Below are 18,430 nucleotides of genomic sequence, written 5' to 3' on the forward strand. Positions count from 1 at the left end.
TAAAAAAAACATTCAAACACACACATACACTTTTGACTATATATATATATATTTTTTCCGTTTTCTTTTCTTTTCTTTCTTTCCTTTTTTTTTTACATCCATAATACAAAATACAAATTCAAAACAATTAAACAAAAATTACATTACAATTACAATAATAGCCCCAAAACAATCTGAAATTACAGGGAAGCCCTTCTGCAGGCCGGAACAGTGTTAAGGAAGGTTTCTGGGCGCAAGAACAGTGGCGGCGCGTCTCCTCCACAAGCCACCACCACTGACGGCGTGTGGGTTCACGCGCCGCCGCACAAAATACAGGCGAACGGGTGGGTCTTGCTCAACTTCTTCTCCTCTTCCCTTCCCTGCCGGTGGTGAGGGCCACCATCACCTGTGAAAGAAGAAACCTACACAAACAGCAGTTGATTTTAAGTTTTTCTTTTTGTGCAGATCCTTTCTCAGATCTGTTGTTTTGTTCTTGTTGTTCTTTCCTTCTTTTTCAAAACGGCAGCTCTGGCGGCTGAGGAAGGAGTGCTGGAGGCCGCCGCTGCCGCAGGGAAGCTTCGGTGTTGATGGAGATGAAGAGATCGGGGAAGATGGAGAGGCAGCCGGCGAGAGGGGAGAGCAAAGGGAGACGACTCTGCCCTCTTTTTGGTCTTGGCGAGCCGGTGGCTGGAGAAGGGAACAGCTGAGGGGGAAAGATGACAGGGATCGGGGGCTGCTGGACCTTCGGCGAGGACTGGTGGAGCAGAGGGCTACGGTTGGCTGGGAGAGGGGAACCTGGTGAGGGGCTGAAGTGGCCGGGGGAAGTCTGTCAACGACTGCCTTCCTTTGGCTGGTTTTGGGAGCAAAACCAAAGGAAGGGGTGGCAGCTTGTCTATGTTAAACAGGGAAGAGAGACCGGGGGGGTGGCGGCTCAGGAGAAGGAGAAGGTTTTTTTTTTTTTTTTGCAGGGGGTGGCTGTGTGCGGCTGCTTGGGTGAGTGGGGAGAAAGAGTTAGGGTTTTAGGGTTTTTTGTGATTTAGGGTTTTTTGTGGTTTCTCCCTATTTTGCAAAATCCCCCCTCATTTTGTGTGTGTTGAAGGCTACTATTTGTAGGCAAAATGTTACTTGGGCCTCAAAATTGGTCCCTCAACTTCTTTTTGTAAATTTTGACTTTTTCTTATTTTTTTTGGATTTTTCTTATCAACATCGTCTCGAGTGAGGAAAATCAGTGATTTTTAAAAATAACACGTTAAAAGTCGAGCGCGTTCCCATGATCTTTGAAAATTTAAATTGTTTTAAGACAATGCTAAAAATTCTAAAAATGATGCAATTATATTAAAAAAAGTATTTCTTTTGGATTTTTGATGTTTTTCTCTATTTTTGGATTTTTCTAAAAAATTATCAAAACATGGGTCAAAAGTTGGGTAGCAACATGGACTATCAATGATTTTCTAGCTTATGGAATGCTTTCTGGTTGGAGCATGTATGGGAAACTAGCATGTCCATACTACATGGAAAACAACAAGGCATTCATGCTAACGGAGGTAAAGCTTTTTTTTTTATTGTCACCGTCGTTTCTTGCCACGTAATCACAGGTACAAAAAGAACAGAAAAGATTTCTTTGTTGGCAGAGTTGAAAAGGATGTTACATCCCCGCGTCTTTCTGATGAAGAATTGCATGATGTTGTATCAAAGTATGGCGACATTATGTTTGGTCTTCAATCAGGTAAGGAAAAGTTTTATGGTTTTGGTTTGACCCATAATTGGGTAAAGCGAAGTATCTTTTGGGTGCACATTGAAAAGAACGTGTTTGAAAACATTTTCAACACCGTCATGGATGTGAAGGGGAAGACAAAGGACAATATCAAGGCTAGATTGGATATAGCTTTGTTCTGTAACCATAAAAATATAGAGTTGGTTTGTGATGAGTCATGGGTTGCAAAACCAAGAGCAAGCTTCGTGTTAGAGAAAAACGCATAACTACTAGTCTACAAATGGCTTAAGAGTCTGCGTTTTCCGGATGGACATGCCTCGAACATATCAAGGCTAATTAATATGGAGGAATGCAGATTGTATGGAATAAAAAGTCATGACTGCCACGTGTTTATGCAAGCACTCATCCCATTAGCTTTTCGTGATTTGTTCCCAAATTGGATATGGGATGCACTCATGGAGATCACTCATTTCTTTAGAGATATATGTTCCAGCAAGTTGAATGTTGATCACATTGAGAGGCTTGAAACGAATATCGTCGAGACACTATGCAAACTTGAGATGATATTCCCTCCATCATTTTTTGACTCAATGGAGCATCTCCCCATATATCTACCGTTCGAGGCAAAAGTTGGAGGACCGGTCCAGTATAAATGGATGTACCCATTCAAACGGTTAGATATTACAGTTGAAATATAATTCATATATAAAAGTATTTTCTTTGTTTTTCTTAATTGAAAATATTTGATTAATTCAATGCAAGTACTTGTTCAATCTCAAGAAAAAGGTTAAGAACAAGGCGCATGTTGAGGCTTCAATATGTGAGGCCTATATTGTTGAGGAGATCTCAACATTTATCTCGTACTATTTCAAACCTCATCTTAGAACGAGAATCAATCGCGTTCCACAGCATGATGATGGCGGTAAAGTGCCTTCTAGTGGGAACTTGTCAATATTCTCCAATCCTGGATAACCCACACCTAAAAATATCATAAGAGGAAGATATTTGTCGGAAATAGAGTTCAAACAAGCACACAATTATGTTCTATTTAACTGTGATGAGCTAAGACCTTTTATTCAGTAAGTATATATATATGTGTAATACTAATTAAACTTTGTCAAAAATATATTGTCAATTATATATTGTAATATCATACACTCATTATCACTTGCAGGCAACATCGATAATATTTGTTGTCTAATAACTCACAGCTGACCGAATCCTAGATCTTTCAATTACAAGATGAATAATTTACCACGTGGTTCAGAACACATGTAAGTACTATCACAAACTCATTCTCACTTGAAAAATTAATGTATGCATGTCATTACGAGATTCTCGTTTCCTGTTCATTGATGTACATTACATACAAGGTTTATCAAATGGGAAGGAGTGCTGCTAAGTCATAGTCTTCACTAAGCCTGGGCCCTGAAAGAAAAGTTAAGTGCTACAACGGGTATTTTGTCAATGGATATGTGTTCCATACTGAAGAATACAAACATGGAAGAAAGACATACAACAACGGTGTTTATGTTAAGGGATCAACTAGGAGTGAGTTAGAAGTTGACTACTATGGTAGATTAAAAGAGGTTGTCGAACTGCAATATCATAGCGAGCATAATAGAGTGTTTTTATTCAAATGTTATTGGCATGATATGATTGATAGAGGAATCAGAGTTGATCCGCACTATGGTCTGGTCGAAATCAACTCAAAAGCTAGACTCCGTAACGTAAACGATGTCTTTGTTTTCGCAAAGCAATGTCAATAAATTTATTACACGTACACCCCTTCCTTTAGAAAGGATCGATCAAGAGTGGATTGGTTGTCTGTTTTAAAAACGAAACCCCTGCTGTGTTGAGCTTGTTCAGTATGAGAACGAAGACACAAGTGTGTGAGATGAAGTCTTTCAAGTTAGTGAGTTGGTTGAACCATATCAAGTTGCTCCTTCGATTGTCTTGGAAGAAAATTCAAATTTTCATGTTTTTGATGATAGTCTTGTTGATGTTGACGCAGAGGAGTTGAATGTTGTTTTGAGCTCTAGCGGACAAGCAAATGTTGATAAAGATGATGATATCTATATTGAAGATTGCGATGAAGGTGATGACTATTCAATTGACGACGAAGAAGAAGAAAATTCTGACTAACTATCAGAATGAAGTCCTGTGTAAAATATTTTTTTCACGTAATATATATTATGGATGATATATTTTGTAACACGAAATATTTATTTTATAAGTTTATGTATTGTTTAAGCACCGTTGTTATTGTTTTGTGCGATAGAGTACAGTTTATCATTTAAGTGTTTGCAGAAAGGTAAATAGGCAATACAAATATAATATTTCTTGTATAATGCACTCTCACCAATGTCCATACCGATGGACTAAGGTCTGTTGGCATCTCACAGAGAGTTGAAAAATAAGTACTGCAAATGCCACAATTACCAATAAATTTGCAGACGGATTCCCATCTGTCGACATCTCATAGAGAGTTAAAAAATAAGTACTGCAAATGCCACAATCACCGATGAATTTGCAGACGGATTACCGTCCATCAACATCTCACACAAATTTGAAAAATAAGTACTGCAAATGCCACAATCACCAACGAATTTACAAATGGATTTCAGTCTGTTGGTATGTTGTCGGCAAGTCAATATTAACGACAAAATCACCGACGGACTGTGCGAATTCCAAAGGGCGATGCATTAAATGCATCTCTGACCGCGTCCCGTTATCCACGGAATTCTCGACAGACTGCAAACAATATTGAGGGTAATTAAAAAAGATGGTGCGAAATTCAAAATTTATCGATGGATTTTCGAAACATCATCGACGAAATAATTTAAAATAATATTTTTTTTATTGCCGTAGGTAAAACTGCGCTATAAATCCCAGCGATCGCCCCTTCAGTTTATTTTTTCATCTACTCCATTAATCCCCTTTCATTTCTTATTTTTTTCCTCTCGTTTCCTTCAATATTTTTATTTGTTTTGCTTGTAATCTCTAGTTGAATCTTTATCAAATTAAAGGTATGTGTTTCCTCTATTTCATTTTACTTTAAGGATTTTTTTTTTGTTTTAGCTATTTTTTTTTGTTATGTTTTTTGTTTTGGTGTATTTTTATAATGTAGATAAAGCCTTGAAATAAACACATTATTAAGGTAAGCATATTTCATTCATAAAGTCTATATATTTTTTTGAATTTATTAAATATATTTTATTGTTGTATTGCCATAATAATTGAATAATTTGTTGAATTGTAGTTGTTAATGTTGAATTTACCTTAGAATTAGTAATTGAATATGTTGGAATAATTAGTAATTTTACTCTATTATTGCGTGATTTGTGTTTAATTATTTCCATTAATTTTAATTGTTAGTCTAGAGTTTTTTTTGAATTTATTGAATATATTTTATTGTTTGTATTTCCATAATAATTGAATAATTTGTTGAATTGTAATTGTTAATGTTGAATTTACCTTGTAATTAGTAATTGAATATATTGGAACAATTAGTAATTTTACTCTATTATTGCATGATTTGTGTTTAATTATTTCCATTGATTTTAGTTGTTAGTCTAGAGTTTTTTTTTGAATTTTTTGAATATATTTTATTGTTTGTATTTCCATAATAATTGAATAATTTGTTGAATTATAATTGTTAATGTGGAATTTACCTTGTAATTAGTATGGATGTTATTTGTATAGATGTTATGTTATATACAATATTCGTATAGATGGGGTCAATTGGTTGTGGCTATTGTCAATATTTGCAGGTTTGTGGATTTGGGTAGTCTCCAATATAGTGGAGGTGCTGTCGAATTTTTTTAACATTCGAACTTAATTATATAATTATTCGTATAAAATTGTGTAGATACATAGAACGAAATCCACAGCTCGTCGCTCACGTATGATCGCAGCTAGTTCTTCTAGCAGCGACGATGACATATCCTTAAGTGCCTCTCAAGAAGAGGCACTTGCGCCGTCAACCGATGCTGCCTCTTCCAGCGCGGTTTCACAGCGCAGAGGCAGCATGCCTTCGCAGCGGAATCAATTCACCCGCAAGTACGAGGCACAGTGGAGGGACGACCTTTCAATGTAAGTTTGTTAAGGTTTTAGTTTTGTTTTTAAATTATAACATAATTTATGAACAACTAATCAATATTTCATTAATTTAATTTATTTTCAGGTTCACAAACATTAAGGCCGCACGAGTAATATCAATGGAGTCAGGTATCCAGACATCCTGAATGGATTACCTCAAATCGATGCATGGTTTGACAGATTTGAGGTTGGTGTTAATTTCTAAATTTCCAGCTTATTTCTAATAAATTATTAATATAATTGTAAATAAATTATTATTTTTATTTAAAATTAATTATTTATACACAGGACAAATTCGAATGGGACAGTGCGCAAGACACTGTTGTGAGGAGGGTGTGGGAAAATCACACGGCAACTAAGTAACATTGAAAACAAAATAAGATTTTTTTAGAAAAAAATTTATGTTTCAAAATCTAATTTCTCGCTATGGAAATAGGTTGCGTGATTTTTCGTATGAAGCACAAAAAAAGGCAAAAACAACCGCGAGAGATCAGGGTCTCCAAGGCTGGAACGACGTGGCGGTTTGGAGGGATTTCAAACCGATATACATCCCGGCAGATATACGGCCACACTATCTTGAGCACGTGATGTCTGAGCGGTTCACACGACGCTTATAATCAGGTGCTGGCAATCAGAATCGGCCAATTCATGGCTCGTTAACAACGCACATCGACGGCTCCGTTCTGTTTGTTGCATATGCGAAATGGATGGTAAGATTAATTTAAATGAAATATATCGTTTAATTAATTTGTTGTTATTTAATTTTTTTTTATTATAAGCTACATCTCTTGGACGTGAGCCGAGCCCAATGGAGCTATTTGTTGAGACGCACGTGCGGAGTCAAGACTGCCAAAAAGGGGTGCAACAGTTCGTTGACAACCGTGCTCAACACTTTGTGGTATGTTGTTCAACCATTTTATTTCATAAGTTATTATTTTTATTGAATTGAATATGATGATTACTTTTTTCATTTTTAAGAGACCTATAATAGTCGGTTGAGGGAAAGATATGGGGACGATCCTTCGACCCATCCGAATTTCTATATGGATTTGTGGATGGAGGTTAGATCGTCCGGTGGACCCGATAAAAATCAGGTGTACGGGCTCTCCAACACTACGGCCGAGAACTTGCGGGCGACCCGTAGTGTCTCAACCGTTGGGAGCTCCCAATCAGTATCGAGCACCCAATCTAAGGAGTTCGTGGCCTTGTAGCAACACGTGGCTCAGCTCACCCAAAAATACGACCCCCTATCGGCGGAGTATGCACAACTCAAAGCGAATCATGAACAGCTTCGCGAAATGGTCATGAACATGGCATCATAGAGTGCTGATACATGTGCGCCTCCTCCTTTTTGGCCATATAACAACCAGCCTCCTCATCCAGCTCCACCATTATATTAATTTGTAATGAATATTATTTAACTTTAATAGTTAATTTTATATTTTTTTTGAAACACCTTCAATTTGTAATGAATATTATTTAACTTTATTTTTTTTGTTTTTAATGTTTAATAAAAATTTTATTTGCATAATTGGTTTTTTTTTCTATTAATTTATATAATTTTATATTATGTATTCTAAATAATGTTTTCAAAACATATTTAAAAATAATCACAGAGGGTTTTACTGACGGACTATATACGTCGGCATTTGACAAAGACCAAGAAATGTCAATCTTAGCGACGAATTTAGAGACGGAATGAATCCGTCGGCATTTCATAGTAGCTTGGTGCAAATTTCACAATCACCGATGATTTGACTAACGCAAATAGTCTGTCGGTATTTCATACATTCACCCACGGAATAAATTCATCGATATATTTCAAGCGGGAAATTTATTTTTTTGGCGTGCAATTTCCGTCTGTAAAACCATCGGCAATTGTTTTTTTTTACCGACTGATGTAGCGACAGAATGAGGTATTACAGACGAAAGGAAAGCCGACGGAAGGTTTCCATCAGGGATTTTATCGATAAAAAAATTACCGACGAACTATGAATCACAGACCGACGGAATAGTTTGATCAGTAAAACTGTGAAATCTTGTAGTGTTTGTTTCGTCAGCATAAAAAACACACTCCATCGGTAAAAGTCACTGACAAATACTATCTGTCGGCATTTAGATCGTTGGTAATTTCTCTTTTTGTCGCTAATTCTGTCGGTAAAAAAAAAAACACCGACAGTCGTACAGACGGAGAAAGCGTGCCAAAAAAAATTTCCACTAGAAATATACTAACGGAATAATTCGTCGGTGAATGTGGCATAGGCAGTAAATATTTTGCAACTCTTTGTAAAATACCGATGGTCTTTGGCCATTGATGTAGAAGTCGATGATAGTGGCATATGCAGTAAATATTTTTCAACTCTCTATAAAATACCAATTATACAAATAAAATTAAAAAAATAAAAATATAGTTAAATAATATTCATTATAAATTTAATGTGTTTCCAAAAAAAATTAAACTAGAACAATAACGGAGCTAGAGGAGGAGGAGGCTAGTTGTTTCCGGAACCAAATGGCCAAAAAAGGGGCGCACATGTATCACCCATCTGTGATCTAATGTCCATGACCATTTGGCGGAGTTGTTCATAATCTATTGAGAGTCACTCGTATTGTTGTTTCAAGGCCATAAACTCCTCAGACTAGGTGCTTGATACTAATTGGAAGCTCCTACCGGTTGAGACATTATGGGTCGCCCGCAAGTTCTCAGTCGTAGTGTTGGAGAGCCCGTACATCTGATTTTTATCAGGTCCACCAAACGATCCTACCTCCATCCACAAATCTGGATTGAAATCCAGATGGGTCGAAGGATCATCCTTGTATCTCTCCCTCAACCGGCTATTATAGGTCTCTTAAAAATTAAAAAAGAAATCATCTTATTCAATTCAAGAAAGTAATAACTTACAAAATAAAATGGTTGAACGAACATACCATGAAGTGTTGAGCGCGGTTGTCCTCAAACTGTTGCACCCCCTTTTAGCAGTCTTTACTTGCACGTGTGTCTCTACAAACAGCTCCATTGGGCTCGACTCACATCCAAGAGACGTAGCCTGTAAGAAAAAAAATGTTGCAAGTTAAATATATTTATAAGTAACAACAAAATAATTAATGATATATTTCATTTAAATTAATCTTACCATCCGCTTCGCATGTGCACTGTACGAAATAGAGCCACCATTGTGCGTGGTCACCGAACCATGAATTTGTTAGTTCTGGTTGTTGGCACCGGACTGTAAGCGTCGTGTGAACCGCTCAGACATCACGTGCTCAATATATTGCGGCCATATATCCCCAAGGGTGTATGGTGGTTTGAAATCCCTCCAAACCACCATGCCATTTCAGCCTTGTAGATTGTTATCTCTCTCATATTTTTTGGCTTTTTTTATGTGTCATACCAAAAATCACACAACCTACTTCCATAGTGACAAATTAAATTTTAAAACAAAAAATTGTATTGTTTTCGATGTTACCTATATACCGCGTGATTCTCCCACACCCTCTTCGCAACATTATCATGCGCGCTATCCCACTCAAACTTGTGTTCTGTATAAGTAATTTATTTAAAATAAAAATAGTACGAGATATAAAATTATAAAAATAATTTATTAAAGATAAGTTGGAAATTAGAAGTTAACACCTACCTGTAATCTTCGAAACTATGCATCGATATCAGGTCTCTAATCAGGATGTTTGGAAAGCTGACTCCATTGAAATAATAGAATCTCCATCAACAATTTAAACGCCGATGTTATTACACGAGCGGTCTCAATGTTTGTGAACCTGAAAATAAATAAAAATAATAAAATATTAATTAGTTGTTCATAAATTATGTTATAAGTATAAAAAAAAAACTAAAACAGAAACAAACTTACATTGAAAGGTTGTCCTTCCCATATGCCTGGTACTTGCGGGTGAATTGACCCCATTGTGAAGGCACGCCGCCTTTGCGCTGTGGAATTGTGCTGGAAGAGGCAACATCGCGAGTGGACGCAGGTCCCTCTACTTGATCGCCACCTAAGGATAAGTCATCATCGCTGCTAGACGAACTAGCTGCAACCATTTGTTAACGACGTGTTGTTGATTTCATTCTATGCATTTACACAAATTTATACGAATAATTACATAATTAAATTCAATTATTTAAAAAAAATCAAGAGCACCTCCTCTATACTGGAGACTACCCAAAGTTTTCAAACCTGCAAATATTGACAATAGCCATAAACCAATTGACTCCATTGAAAAATCTTATATATAACCTAGCATCTATACAAATTTAACAAAAAAAATAAAGCAAAAACAATAACATTTAAATTTATATATTCAACTAACATCTATAGAGATTCATCAATAATAATTAAAATTAATGGAAATAATCAAACACATATCAAGCAATAATAGAGTAAAATTAAGATAAAATAATTAAATTTAATCATATATTTTGAATTACTATTTACAAGTAAATTCAAGAATAATAATTAAAATTCAACAAGATAATAAATTATTATGGCAATAAAAACAATAAAATATGCAACAAATTAAAAAAAAAAACTATAGGCTTTAGGAATGAAAAAAAATGCTTACTTTAATAGTCTATTTATTTTTAGACTTTATCTATATACAATACAAAAAAAACAAAAAAAAATATATTGTTATTTTTATATCGTTTTGATATAATAATATCAAAAAAAAATTAAAAAAATTATTTAAAAATATTTAAAAAACAATTATTATCTCGAACAAAATATCCGGAGCGACAATCTCAATACACATGGCTACAGAATACACGTGGCTACAGAGGAAGCCTAACACATCATCACTGGCTAATTAATGAGATTAGTATATATAAATCATGGGTTACAAAATCAAATGTTTATTAGGAAATGTTTGATAATACAATTTAAAAATTCCCACTAGTCAGGGGGTCAATAATTCCATGAAGGAATACTAACAGAAAAATAAGACATGATGTTCTTTCCTGCCTCCATCATTGCCATTAACTAGTAAGAGTAGTATTTTTGTCCGAAAAGGAACAAAGGTTATATAAGAACTTGGTCCACACTTACTTTATATAATGTAAATTAAAAAATTATTCTAAATTGCGTCTTAGATTTCCTCTCATCCACTAAAAAAACACAAGGAAATCAGCGCCTATGCGCAGGCTTAAGGTGAACATGGGTTTAGGTAAAATTATAAATGGAGTTTTTAAAAAATACTTTCTTATTTTTATATATATCTAATAAGTGAAGTCTTGAGCAATTTTTATTTTATTCTAAATTAAACAAGAGAAATCTTTATTTTATAAAATATAATTAATAAATATACTTTATTTATTTTAAAAAAAAATTATTAAATAAAAGCATTAAATCATTGTCCGTGATATTCATATGCTTTGGCTAGCTCTGCAACGGTGTCATGTTAAAAAAAAAAAAAAAAACAAACAAACAAACTTATAAATTTAGGGCTATTTTCAATGATGCATAATATCAGCTTTTTTTTAACCAGCTAAAGAATCGATTAAAATAATATTATTTAAAAAAATAAAAATAAAGTTTTAATCGAGACAATAAAATTCTTAAATATGACTTAATCACTTTCCAATTTATTTTTAAAGTCCAAAAGTTTTAATTATAAACGCACCGACAATTATTATACTGAAAATCAAGATGATATATAATATTTTCTCAATCACATAATATTCTTTTTTTAATTTATTATTTTTATTTTTAACATTATAGTATCAAAATAACTTTAAAAGTATACTTGAGGATATATCAAAATAATTTTTTTTATTTTTAATATCAACACATTAAAATAATTGAAAAACACTAAAAAAATACAAATTTTATATTTTTTCAAGTAAAAAATACTTTTAAAATGCATCAAAAAATAGAAGTTAACGCACTATTAAACCATCACTTAATTAGAAACCATTCTATCATCATTAGGTCTATTTGGAAGTTTGATGAATATTGTTTTTCAAAATATTCTTTACTAAAAAATATATTAAAATAATATATTTTTATTTTTTAAAATTTATTTTTGATATTAATGTATTAAAATAATAAAAAACAAAAAAATCAAAATTTTTCAAAAGCACGGTTTGAGCGCACTCTCAAACACCTTCTTGGACCTCGTTTGGGACTGTATTTGCATTAGAGTTCCAACAAAATTTAAAATTTTTTTGTTTAAAATTAATATTTTTATATTTTTTAATCATTTTGATGTATTGATATTCATAATTTTTTTAAGCAAAAATATATTTAAAAAAATAATAGTTACAACACTTAGAAACACCCCTTAACCATATATATATATATATATATATATATATATATATATATATATATATATATATATATATATATAAAAAAGAAAGAAAGAAAACGAAATTTCTGGGAAGAGAAGGGCTGGAAAAAAGGGGAAAGAGAAAAATCAGCGAGTCAAAATAAAACAAAATGCAAAGAAAAGTCAAGGAGAGGTGAGGTGAGAGATCATCGAGATCGATGCGGATCGTAGTGGCGAAGATTAAATACAACTCTTGGAGTGGTTCTTGATTACATCAATTAACAGTCCCTCAGCTTGTAAGTGTTTTTCACTTTAACCTTTAACTTTTTTAATTGGCATTATAATCTCACTAACAAATTTAGTTTTTAACCCTTGAATCCAACGGATCTTCCTGAAGTATTACATGCTAATAGAGAATTGGAATTAAAGGACTAAATTAAAAATAAATAAATTTTTATAAAAGAATAAGAACAATAATTAAAAATCAAAAGAATATGGATTAAAATTGAAACACAAAAAAAAACTAACTTTACTTTTTAGTGACATTCATGAGTGACAAATTGTTCATCTTCGTTGTCAGGTGCCACATCGAGAGAGAAAATATGTGGCATCGCTTATGAAAAGATAGGTATGTCTAGTGAGAGGCGTCGCATGCACCGCACAAAAAGCGCGGACGCCTCTCATGTATTGGCACGGTGTGAGCATGTGATAGCATCTTTTTTAATTAAAAAAACCATTAATTCAACATTAAAAAACTAAAATGCCCTCTAATAATCTAGAATTAAAAAATATATATATGTAAAAGGATGAAATTATATCTGTACACATGCCTTATTTGTTTATGATTTAAAGGGCAAAACTATCTTTTTAATATGTTCTAAAAAAACAAATAAAAATACTTTTGGTCAGCGGTTCTAATTTTTTTTTTACTTGAAGGGTAAATTAATCATTTTATTGTTCTCAAAAAATAAAAAAACATATGCATATACCCTTAACAATCCTTTAATAACTAGTGAACCGATGGAAATGACTGTGTTATCCTCCAACATCAAGGCACCTCATTTTTCTTTAAAGAGCAAAATCATAATGTTACTATAGCAATGAATAGTTTTTTTGTGTTTGAGGCACGTCTTTAATGTTAATTATTTTGAAAGTAAATAGGTCGGCTGCCTTGTTTGAAACTAGAGACATTGGCTGCTAAATAGAAAAAACCATGTCCTTGGTCAGGTCAACATGGGAAAGGGATAGCTTAATAATTAATTAACACCATATTTTATTGAAACGGGAAGCTGTCCACTGCAACTGGAAATTGTGTTGCCATTGTTGACTTGTTTAGCAATTATTTAGCAAAACCAGCGAAAGTAATCTCGTGACTCTCCCAGTGAATTTAACTTATAAAGGTAGTTAAAAGCATAAATTAACTCGTACCAATAATTGAAGGTGACAAGTGGATATATATGGTTATATTTTATATTCATAGCTCACATTATGAAATGCAAAAGATGCTCCAAGTTGCATTATTTAAGAATAAAATTGTGTTGCCATTGTTGACTTGTTTCTTGAAATGATGTCCAGTTGACTGTTTTTTTTTTTTATTTAAAGACACGACATGCCATCAAGACCTGGATAATATAGAAATTTAGCTGTTTGTCTTTCGGTTTATTTCTCCGAGTAATATTTTGTTTCTGTGATTATGGCTACTGGGCAAGCACCACGCAACCCCATTCCAGCTATGAGAACATACCCACCGGTGGAGCATCCAGTGGTGGTAATAGGGCCACAGTACCTGGCACAGTACCCTGTTGAGCTCGCCGTCAACGATTTTAAGGTGTCTGACATTAATGGCACCCTCGTCTTCAAGGTCAAGTTTAAACTATCAAGCATTAATCGTCTTTTTCTGAATGATGCAGCCGGAAACACCCTTGTCAATCTCAGGAAGAAGGTATGATTAATTTCTCTCTGTCATTTGTTCTCTTCTTTTTCAATCTAACCATCACAACAACGATAAGAGTCAATCCGATATCAATTTCTTACCGCGTGTTTCATTTATCATTTTCTCCAGACAATGACCATGCATGGGAGGTGGGAGGCTTTTAGAGGAGAAAGCAAGGAGGAGAATGATTTGCTTTTCACAGCCAAGAAATCCAAGACTGAGGTAGACGTATTCTTGGGTAATAACAAAGGAGAGGTCCCTGATTTCAAGGTCAAAGAAGGCTACAGCAAGAGTTCCCGCTCTATACTTCTTCGAGATTCCAATACCATGATTGCACAGGTAACATTAACAAAACTTATTTCTGAAATATGTCGATATTGAATAAATTTAACCAACATCATCTTCTCATGTAGAACTATATGTCTGTGGCTGAGGCTGTCGTAGAAATACCCCAGATTTCATTACATCATTTACATTAAAACCGATTATTGTTTTAATCAAGAAAGTTGTCTTCATAATTAATATCTCATGCCAGTATTTTTCTTATTATGTGAACGCAGGTGCATGGACGAGACACTCTCGCCATTATGCCTAATGTTGATTATGCCTTCATAGTGGCTCTTCTGGTGGTGATTCTGGAGGGGATCAATCCGGATGATCATAGGGAAGGCGCGGCCCTTAAAGGCATTAACGGTGTTATCGCGTAAAAAACAAACTCCATCGGCAAAAGCCACAGACAAAAACTATTTGTCAGCATTTAGATCGTCGGTAATTTTATTTTTTTTTCACTAATTCTATCTCTAATTTTATTGGAAAAAAATAATAAACACAAACAATAATTTAAACAAAAAAAAGTGCGTTAAAAAAGTTTCCACTAGAAATATACAAATAGAATAATTCAATCTGTATTTCCAGCGATAACTTATAAATAGAAAAATTTTGTTGGTGAATGTGGCATAGGCAATAAATATTTTGCAACTCTCTATAAAATATCGATCGTTTTTGGTTGTTGATGTAGATGTCGATGATAGTGACATATACAGTAAATATTCAATTCTATGTAAAATATCAATTATGCAAATAAAATTATATAAATTATATAGCAATTAACTCTCTGTAAAATACCATAAATTATATAGCAAAGAAAAATAGAGACTCGTTGACATATATTAATCACCGGCTTTAAAGTTAAATAGAATGAAACAACAGTCCCTCAACTTGTAAGTTTTATTCACTTTAACCCTTAAATCGTTTAATTAGCATTGCAATCTACCTAATAAATTTAGTTTTTAACCCTTGAATCCAACGGATCTTCCTGAAGTATTACATGCTAATAGATAAGAGAATTGTAATTAAAGGATTAAATTAAAAACAAACAAAATTTTTATAAAAAAATCAAGAATAAAAATTAAAAATTAAAAATATGAACTAAAATTAAAATATAAAAAATAACTAATCTTTACTTTTTAGTGACTACCAGGAGTGACAAATGGTTCATCTTTGCTGTCACGTGCCACATTAGAGGTTATGGAGTTAAGGTGCATTCCAAGTATTAAAGGAATCGATGGTGATAAATTCTCATGAATTGTATTCCATTATCATTAGAAATACATGATGCCTAGAGCCATGTATAACATCAAAACAAGTGAAAGTTGGTTAGATATCACTCAATTAATCTGAAGAATCTAAATACAACCTGATAAAAATCTAATTTGACTGAAAAAATAATTTTTCAAGACAACATTGGTTTAATTTTATTTTTAAAAAAAATATTAAGATGACAATATTTGAGATCGACTCGAGTTACTTGGGTTAAATAATAAAATTCATGGGTTTTAAACTTTTAAAAATCTTCACCTCATGTGTTTATATATAGGTTTTTTTTATTGTAGTGTTTAATTTGATCTTTAAAGTTTCAATATTTCCCTAACAACAAATTAAATTGCATTCTTTTTACTGAATCAAGCACCAACTTTTGGAAGCGCTCCAAACAAATTTAAACAAATAAATTTTACTAAAGTTATAAAGCTAAGTTTATATAATGATCATTTATCTCAAGTTATGTGTTATTTGTTTTTGGGTTTGATCAGAATTCAAAACACATTAAATAAATGATTATAAAACTTAACAAACATTATATATTTTACGCTTTATGTCATCCACAAAGCATACATTTTATATTAGGAAAAAACAATAAAGAATGCATTGTATTTATTCTTACAATAAAAAAGCAATAAAACTTGAAAACTTCTCTTGAAATAAAACAAAAGCTGTATTTAATCTTCGCCACTACGGTCCGCATTGATCTCATCGAGAATCACCACAACAGCTACTATGAAGGCATAATCAACATTAGGATAAACAGTCACTCCAAAACTATCTGTATCCAAGATCATTGTCGTGAGAGAGTGTAATCTATGCATCTGCATTTATTCAAGATTAAAAAATATTAGTATGAACACCTGCAAAGATAGGACTCTAAAATGAATGAGAGCATCGAACTTACTTGTGCAAGCATGGCATTGGAATCTCCAAGAAGTATAGAGCAGGAACTCTCTCCGTACCCTCCCTTGACCTTGAAATCAGGGACCTCTCCTTTGTTGTTAGCCAAGAATATGTCTAACTCAGTTTTGAATTGGAATAACTTTGATTTCTTGGCTGTGAAAAGCAAATCTTTCTCCTCCTTGCTTTCTCCTCTAAAAGCTTCCCACCTCCGATGCATGGTCCTTATCTGGAGAGAATGGTAAACACGCCGTAAGCCATCTCATTGATATATGGACAGTAATGATAATAAACTTATTTGACTGTATTCAACTTTCATCATTGTTATTTTATGCGTGGTCCTTACCCGTTAAATTACATTTAAAAAATAATAATAATCCTCGATGTTTATATTAAACGAATCATACCTACTCTCGTGTAAAAGGCATCCAAATTTAGAATTTATCATTGTTGTGATGGTTAGATTGAAAAAGAAGAAAGCAAATGACAGAGCAATTAAACATACCTTCTGCCTGAGATTGACAAGGGTGTTACCGGCTGCATCTTTCAGAAAACGACGATCATGTAGGGTTAAGAGTTTACTCTTGACCTGGAAGATGAGGGTGCCATTAATGTCAGACACCTTAAAATCATTCTCTCCAAGAGTCCATAGCTTTGTAGAGACGGCGAGTTCAACAGGGTACTGTGCCAGGTACTGTGGTTTCAAACAAGGCAACCGACCTATTTACTTTCAAAATAATTAACATTAAAAACGTGCCTCAAACACAAAAAACTATTCATTGCTATAGTAACATTATGATTTTGCTCTTTAAAGAAAAATGAGGTGAGTTGATGTTGGGGGTAATACAGTTCTTTCCATAGATTCACTAGCTATTAAAGAATTGTCAGGGGTACAAGTGTCTTTTTACTTTTTTAAAAACAATAAAATAATTAATTTACCTTCCAAGTAAAAAAAAATTATAACTGTTGACCAAAATATTTTTGTTTGTTTTTTTAAGACATATTAAAAAGATAAAGATAGTTTTGCCCTTTAAATCATAAACAAATAAGGTTGGTGTGCAGAGACAATTTCATCATTTTACATAATTTTTTTTTTAATTCTAGATTAATAGAGGGCATTTTAGTTTTTTAATATTGAATTAATAATTTTTTAATTAAAAAAGATGCTAGTACATGCTCACATCATGCCAATACATGAGAGGCGCCCGTGCTCTTAATTTGTATGGTGCATGCGATGTCTTTTATTGGCAACACTTACCTTTTCATATGCGATGCCACCAAAACCACACAAATTCAAAATAACAAAAATATTGTAAATTCATTTGTTCAAACTCAATATAATCATAACATGACAACAAGATCCATGAACTAAATAATTAAATCCAAGCAACTTCATACAGTGACTAAATATCCTGTTCCACAAACCTTTGAACCAGCATGCATGCGCCAAGCTATATCTCAATCTCAGCAGCGCAATGCTATGTCAAATGAGCTCACTACCATCTTGAAGCATAGAACTTGGACTTGCTTCCACGACCTTCCAATTGTACCCATGTAGGTTGTAGATGGGTGTTTAAAGTCTAATGGTTATACGGATTGATTGAAATATTTTTTTTAGTATATTAGATTTTAAAACACCATCAATATTTTATTATTGTAGCAATACTGAAGTTGTGCATCTTAATTTGTCTTTTATAGAAATTTATGCTTGATGGTAATCAATTTTCATGCCACACATGCTGGTTATTAATATATCGTTGAAAGGTGATTTGGGCTTCTTTGCAGAAAAATCCTAAGAATGCACTCACATTAAGAATATTTGAGGAGATTTGTATATTGTTGTGATTGTTGAAATAAATTGGAGCCATTGTTATATGTAAGGTGTCGCGGGGCGACGTCGAATTGCACACCTTTTTGCC

At 33.3% G+C, this 18,430-nt stretch overlaps 2 protein-coding genes across 2 annotated transcripts in view; one reads left to right on the forward strand and one right to left on the reverse strand.

The window, feature by feature from the left end:
• The window catches only part of LOC7460419 (protein LURP-one-related 15), a 118,723-nt gene extending 103,766 nt beyond the window's left edge, over window positions 1-14,957 (forward strand). Inside the window, exons 2-4 of the mRNA XM_052447943.1 lie at window positions 13,863-14,018; window positions 14,139-14,348; window positions 14,570-14,957. Coding sequence (XP_052303903.1) covers window positions 13,863-14,018; window positions 14,139-14,348; window positions 14,570-14,716 — 513 coding nt within the window. The 3' untranslated portion in view covers window positions 14,717-14,957. The remainder of the gene's footprint in view (window positions 1-13,862; window positions 14,019-14,138; window positions 14,349-14,569) is intronic.
• Window positions 14,958-16,098: 1,141 nt separating this feature from the next.
• Window positions 16,099-18,065, reverse strand: LOC7460422 (protein LURP-one-related 15). The gene is made up of 4 exons (XM_002323617.4): window positions 18,062-18,065; window positions 17,017-17,231; window positions 16,516-16,740; window positions 16,099-16,432 (listed from the first exon to the last, which is right to left on the reverse strand). Exons 1-4 carry the CDS (start codon window positions 18,063-18,065, stop codon window positions 16,286-16,288), a joined length of 591 nt encoding a protein of 196 aa, XP_002323653.3. The 3' UTR covers window positions 16,099-16,285.
• Between the last annotated feature and the right edge of the window lie 365 nt (window positions 18,066-18,430).

This window comes from Populus trichocarpa, chromosome 16 (assembly GCF_000002775.5).
Source record: "Populus trichocarpa isolate Nisqually-1 chromosome 16, P.trichocarpa_v4.1, whole genome shotgun sequence".
NCBI classification, from domain to species: domain Eukaryota; kingdom Viridiplantae; phylum Streptophyta; class Magnoliopsida; order Malpighiales; family Salicaceae; genus Populus; species Populus trichocarpa.

What these genes read in the sequence shown, in the direction of transcription:
- LOC7460422 (XM_002323617.4), bottom strand. An exon ending in TTGTCAATCTCAGGCAGAAG is followed by an intron (nt 16,741 to 17,016) that starts GTATGTTTAATT and finishes CATTCTCTCCAG; the next exon opens with ATAAGGACCATGCATCGGAG. An exon ending in CCAATGCCATGCTTGCACAA is followed by an intron (nt 16,433 to 16,515) that starts GTAAGTTCGATG and finishes GAATAAATGCAG; the next exon opens with ATGCATAGATTACACTCTCT.